Consider the following 6803-nt stretch of genomic DNA (forward strand, 5'->3'; position numbering starts at 1 on the left):
TTATTTAACCCTTATATTACCAGGTATAAGATTTTCACTGTGTGTGTAAAATGAAGTAAAAATGAAGTTTAAACCCTTATATTACCAGGTATAAGAAAAGCATGAAATGTGTAATAATGAGTAAAAATCAATGAAGTTTATTTAACCCTTATATTACCAGGTATAAGATTATGGACTCACTGTGTGTGTAATAATAGGAGGAGTAAAAATAAAGTTTATTTAACCCTTATATTACCAGGTATAAGATAAGTAGCATGGACTCACTGTGTGTGTAATAATAGTGTTTCAAATGATGTTTGAATGACTACCTCATCTCTGTACCCCACACATACAATTATCTGTAATGTCCCTCAGTCGAGCAGTGCATGTAACGGCGTTCGTCTGTTGAAAGAAGAGAGTCGGACAGAAATGCAGCGTGTTGGTTACTCATGACTTTAATGAATGAAAAACGCGGAACATGAAATAACTGAAACTAAATACAAAAACAACAGAACGGAACGTGAAACTAATTACAGCCTATCTGGTGACTACAACACAGAGACAGGTACAATCACCCACGAAATACAAAGTGAAACTATGGCTCCCTAAATACGGTTCCCAATCAGAGACAATGACAAGCCCCTGACTCTGATTGAGAATCGCCTCAGGCAGCCAAGCCTAACTAGACACACCCCTAATCAGCCGTGATCCCAAATAATACAAACCCCAATACGAAAACAACATATAAACCCATGTCACACCCTGGCCTACCCAAACATATAACAAAAACACAAAATACAATGACCAAGGCGTGACAGTGCATTTCAAACACAGATTCAACCACAAAGACAAGGGAGGTTTTTCCAATGCCTCGTAAAGAAGGGCACCCAATGGTAGATGAGTAAAAAAAAAAAAATGTGAGTACCACTCCTCCATATTTTCAAGCATAGTGGTGGCTGCGTCATGTTATGGGTATGCTTGTTATTGTTAAGGACTGGAGAGTTTTTCAGGATAAAAAATCAACAGAATGGAACTAAGCACAGGCAAAATCCTAGAGGAAAACCTGGTTTAGTTTGCTTTCCACCAGATACTGGGAGATGAATTCACCTTTCTGCAGGACAATAACCTGGTTTAGTCTGCTTTCCACCAGACACTGGGAGATGAATTCACCTTTCATCAGGACAATAACCTGGTTCAGTCTGCTTCCCACCAGACACTGGGAGATGAATTCACCTTTCAGCAGGACAATAACCTGGTTCAGTCTGCTTTCCACCAGACACTGGAAGATGAATTCACCTTTCAGCAGGACAATAACCTAAAACACAAGGCGAAAATCTACACTGAAGTTGCTTAACAAGAAGACAGTGAATGTTCCTGAGCGGCCAAGTTTACAGTTTTGACTTAAATCTATGGCAAGACCTGAAAATGGTTGTCTAGCAATGATCAACAAACAATTTGACAAAACTTTAAGAATGTTGAAAAGAATAATGGGCAAATGTTCCACAATCCAGGTGTGGAAAGCTGTTAGAGATTCACCCAGACAGACTCACAGCTGTAATCACTTTTAGAGACTCACCCAGACAGACTCACAGCTGTAATCGTTGCCAAAAGGTGCTTCCACAATGTATTTACTCAGGGGTGTGAATACTATTATATTTCTGTATTTAATTTTCAATAAATTTGCAAACATTTCTACAAACATGTTTAGATTTTGTCATAATCTGTAGAGAGAAATCAATTTAATCCATTTTGAATTCAAGTTGAAGCAACAAAATGTGGAATGAGGGGTGAGAATACTTTCTGAAGGCCGTTACTGTGATCAGCTGGGCCCTTTTCTACAACGTGAACACAAAAACAGTGAGGCAAAACAAAAAGCCTTTTTTCAAATACAAAATACTATTTAAAGACAGTACTTACTCAGAGCAGAGCCCGGGAAGGGAGTTTGGCTGCTAGACTTGGGCGCCGTGGCCTCCTCTATCTGGGCTCTTGAACCTACGACTTGGTCCTGCTGTAGCTCCTCTTGTTCTGTGTCTGACGCGGTCTGAAACCTGGACCTCTTCGCTGACCTCGTCTTCCCCGACCTCGCGTTTGCCGACCTCGCCCTGACACTCGTCGTCTTCTGCCTTTTCAGTAGCTGATACCTCTTCCTCGCTCTATTCAGTTCCGAGGTCAGCTTCAGGTTGTCCTCTCTACCGGATTGGATGGTCGCACTTCTCTTGGTCAGGGCCTCATCGCGCTCTTGCAAAGCTTTCCGCAGCCTCAGGATGGGCGCCTGGCAGTGGCAGGAATAATCTCCGCAGCTCACGTCCTCCTCCTCCTCCTCTTCCAAAGGAGACAGCAGTGAATCTAAAGAGTCCTCCTCCTCTTCCTGCTTCGTTTCCGCAATATCCAAACGGGTGGCCAGCGGGACGACAGGGTTGGACGCCCTCAACGCGGCCAGCCGCTCCATGGTCAGCCGTCTCCTGAGTTCCTCTAAAGCCCGTCTCCTCTGCGATCTGTCGAGCTCTGTGTGCGACTCCATGTGCCGGTCCAGCCGGCTGGCATGGGCGGAGCATCCCGTCACTGGGCACGGCTCCTGCCTGATGTTGACGCGGCCCGACTTCCAATTACAGAGGAGGATCCTCTCCTCCGTGTTCCTCACATTGTGCGTGTGCCTCAGGTGCTGACTGAAGCCGACCACGACCTTAGGGCAAAGCGGACAGGAACGCACTGCAGAGCGCACCGGAGTTCTCTCTGGTATGAAAAAAAAAAAAAAAAAGTCAAAAGAACATTTAAAAAAATAAAAAATAAACACCACACAATCAGTGATCCAACAAGTAGAATGTTCCAGGCTGATTAGTTGTTGCTTAGAAACAACACCTGAGACCACACCTTCTCACTCAAGAACATCTTTAACCCCGCCTTCCACTCCAGACACTAAAACACTCCTCCTCCCCACTAAAACACTCCTCCTCCCCACTAAAACACTCCTCCTCCCACTAAAACACTCCTCCTCCCACTAAAATACTCCTCCTCCCCACTAAAACACTCCTCCTCCCACTAAAACACTCCTCCTCCCCACTAAAACACTCCTCCTCCCCACTAAAACACTCCTCCTCCCCACTAAAACACTCCTCCTCCCACTAAAATACTCCTCCTCCCCACTAAAACACTCCTCCTCCCACTAAAACACTCCTCCTCCCACTAAAACAATCCTCCTCCCCACTAAAACACTTCTCCTCCCCACTAAAACACTCCTCCGTTGTCAGTGTGGAAATCACTCCTCCTCCCCACTAACTTACCAGTTACTCCTCCTCCCCACCACCTCCCACTAAAACCTCCTCCTCCCACTAAAACACTCCTCCTCCCACTAAAATACTCCTCCTCCCCACTAAAACATACTCCTCCTCCCCACTAAAACACTCCTCCTCCCAACTAAAAAACACTCCTCCTCCCCAATAAAACACTCCTCCTCCCACTAAAACACTCCTCCTCCCCACTAAAACACTCCTCCTCCCACTAAAACAATCCTCCTCCCCACTAAAACACTTCCTCCTCCCCACTAAAACACTCCTCCGTTGTCAGTGTGGAGTTAATCAGGTCTCCTCCTCCTTCCACTAAACCAGTTACTCTCCTCCTCCTCCCCACTAAAACACTCCTCCTCCCCACTAAAACACTCCTCCTCCCCACTAAAACACTCCTCCTCCCCACTAAAACACTCCTCCTCCCCAATAAAACACTCCTCCTCCCCACTAAAACACTCCTCCTCCCCACTAAAACACTCCTCCTCCCCACTAAAACACTCCTCCTCCCCACTAAAACACTCCTCCTCCCCACTAAAACACTCCTCCTCCCCACTAAAACACTCCTCCTCCCCACTAAAACACTCCTCCGTTGTCAGTGTGGAGTTAATCAGGTCTCCTCCTTCCACTAACTTACCAGTTATCCCTCCCTCCCCCTAAAACCTCCTCCCCACTAAAAAACAGTCCTCCTCCTCCCCACTAAAACACTCCTCCTCCCCACTAAAACACTCCTCCCCCACCTCCCCACTAAAACACTCCTCCTCCCACTAAAACACTCCTCCTCCCCACTAAAACACTCCCCCTCCTCCCCACTAAAACACTCCTCCTCCCCACTAAAACACTCCTCCTCCCCACTAAAACACTCCTCCTCCCCACTAAAACACTCCCACTAAAACAACTCCTCCTCCCCACTAAAACACTCCTCCTCCCACTAAAACACTCCCCACTCCTCCTCCTCCCCACTAAAACACTCCTCCTCCCCACTAAAACACTCCTCCTCCCACTAAAAACTCCTCCTCCCCACTAAAACACTCCTCCTCCCACTAAAACACTCCTCCTCCCCACTAAAACACTCCTCCCACTAAAACACTCCTCCTCCCACTAGAACACTCCTCCTCCCCACTAAAACACTCCTCCTCCTCCCCACTAAAACACTCCTCCTCCCCACTAAAACACTCCTCCTCCTCCCCACTAAAACACTCCTCCTCCTCCCCACTAAAACACTCCTCCTCCCCACTAAAACACTCCTCCTCCCACTAAAACAATCCTCCTCCCCACTAAAACACTTCTCCTCCCCACTAAAACACTCCTCCGTTGTCAGTGTGGAGTTAATCAGGTCTCCTCCTCTTCCACTAACTTACCAGTTATCTCCTCCTCCCCACTAAAACACTCCTTACCAACTCGTCCTCCCCACTAAAACACTCCTCCTCCCACTAAAACACTCCTCCCCACTACAACACTCCTCCTCCCACTAAAACACTCCTCCTCCCACTAAAACACTCCTCCTCCCCACTAAAACAGTCCTCCCACTAAAACACTCTTCCTCCCCACTAAAACACTCCTCCTCCCCACTAAAACAATCCTCCTCCCACTAAAACAATCCTCCTCCCCACTAAAACAATCCTCCTCCCCACTAAAACACTCCTCCGTTGTCAGCGTGGAGTTAATCAGGTCTCCTCCTCTTCCGCTAACTTACCAGTTATCTCTCCCTCCTCCTCCCCACTAAAAACACTAAAAATTCCTTCCCCACTAAAACACTCCTCCCCACTAAAACACTCCTCCTCCCACTAAAACACTCCTCCCCACTAAAACACTCCTCCTCCCCACTAAAACAGTCCTCCTCCCACTAAAACACTCCTCCTCCCCACTAAAACACCTCCTCCTCCCCACTAAAACACTCCTCCTCCCCACTAAAACACTCCTCCTCCCCACTAAAACAATCCTCCTCCCCACTAAAACACTCCTCCTCCCACTAAAACACTCCTCCTCCCCACTAAAACACTCCTCCTCCCACTCCTCCTCCTCCCACTAAAACACTCCTCCTCCCACTAAAACAGTCCTCCTCCCCACTAAAACAGTCCTCCTCCCCACTAAAACACTCCTCCTCCCACTAAAATAGTCCTCCTCCCACTAAAACACTCCTCCTCCCACTAAAACACTCCTCCTCCCCACTAAAACACTCCTCCTCCCACTAAAACACTCCTCCTCCCACTAAAACACTCCTCCTCCCCACTAAAACACTCCTCCTCCCACTAAAACACTCCTCCTCCCACTAAAATACTCCTCCTCCCACTAAAACACTCCTCCTCCCCACTAAAACACTCCTCCTCTTCCACCAACTTACCAGTTATCTCTCCCTCCTCCTCCTTCACTCCAAACACTGCATCCTATAAATCAAATCACATGTTATTGGTCACATACACATGGTTAGCAGATGTTAATGGTCACATACACATGTTTAGCAGATGTTATTGCGGGAGTAGTGAAATGCTTGTGTTTCTAGCTCTGACAGTGCAGTAATATCTAACAAGTAATATCTAACAATACACACAATCTAAAGGAACGGAATTAAGAATATATAAATATTTGGACATTATATTTAAACATTATTAAAGTGACTCGTGTTCCATTCCTTAAAGTGGCCAGTGATTCCTAGTCTATGCCTATAGGGCAGTAGCCTCTAATGTGCTAGTGATGGCTGTTTAACAGTCCAATGGCCTTGAGATAGAAGCTGTTTTTCAGTCTCTCAGCTTTGTTGCACCTGTACTGACCTCGCCTTCTGGATGATAGCGGGGTGAACAGACAGTGTTTCGGGTGGCTGTTGTCCTTGGTGATATTTTTGGCCTTCCTGTGACATCGGGTGGTGTAGGTGTCCTGGAGGGCAGGTAGTTTGCCCCCGGTGATGCGTTGGGCAGACCGCGCCCCCCTCTGGCAGTTGTGGGCGGTGCTGTTGCCGTACCAAGCTGTGATACAGCCCGACAGGATGCTCTCAATGGTGCATCCACTTCCTCCTCTTCCTCTTTCACTCTGAACTCGTATTCCTCTTCTTTAACTGAAACGTCTTCCTCTTCTTCCTCAGTAACCACCTCTTCCTCTGTCACTCTGAACTCGTCTTCCTCTTCCTCCTCAGTAACCTCCTCCTCTTCCTCTGTCACTCTGAACTCGTCTTCCTCTTCTTTCACTGTAACTTCCATCTCATCTTCTGTAACTGAAACGTCTTTCTCTTCCTCTTTCACTCTGAACTCGTATTCCTCTTTTACCGTAACATCCTCATCTTCCTCTTTCACTCTGAACTCGTCTTCCTCCTCAGTAACATCCTCCTCCTCTTTCACTCTGAACGTATCTTCCTCTTCTTTAACTGACACGTCTTTCTCTTCCTCTTTCACGGCAACAGTCTCACCCTCTACTTGTTGTTGTATTGTAACTGCCTCCTCTTCCTCCTCCTCCTCTTTGACCAGAGCTTCTTCCTCCTCTTTCACGACATGGTTCAGCCACAGACCCTCTTTCTCCGTCCAGCAGACATCCTCCTCTTCTTTAACAAGA

General features: G+C 47.0%; 1 protein-coding gene across 1 annotated transcript; it reads right to left on the minus strand.

Moving 5' to 3' along the window:
* Positions 1-1234: 1234 nt before the first annotated feature.
* Positions 1235-6043, minus strand: LOC124020891. Its single transcript, XM_046336190.1, has 4 exons — positions 6032-6043; positions 5605-5647; positions 1897-2712; positions 1235-1294 (listed from the first exon to the last, which is right to left on the minus strand). The coding sequence occupies exons 3-4, from the start codon at positions 2498-2500 to the stop codon at positions 1272-1274; spliced, it is 627 nt and encodes a 208-aa protein (XP_046192146.1). The 5' UTR covers positions 2501-2712; positions 5605-5647; positions 6032-6043; the 3' UTR covers positions 1235-1271.
* Between the last annotated feature and the right edge of the window lie 760 nt (positions 6044-6803).

Source organism: Oncorhynchus gorbuscha, unplaced genomic scaffold (genome assembly GCF_021184085.1).
Source record: "Oncorhynchus gorbuscha isolate QuinsamMale2020 ecotype Even-year unplaced genomic scaffold, OgorEven_v1.0 Un_scaffold_968, whole genome shotgun sequence".
Lineage (NCBI taxonomy): Eukaryota > Metazoa > Chordata > Actinopteri > Salmoniformes > Salmonidae > Oncorhynchus > Oncorhynchus gorbuscha.

Excerpts from the sequence above, each read along its gene's own strand:
- LOC124020891 (XM_046336190.1), bottom strand. The coding sequence starts at position 2,500 with ATGGAGTCGCACACAGAGCTCGACAGATCGCAGAGGAGACGGGCTTTA. Across the intron at positions 1,295-1,896 it reads CTTCCCGGGCTCTGCTCTGA|GTTATTGTCCTGCTGAAAGG; the intron begins GTAAGTACTGTC and ends CTTGTGTTTTAG.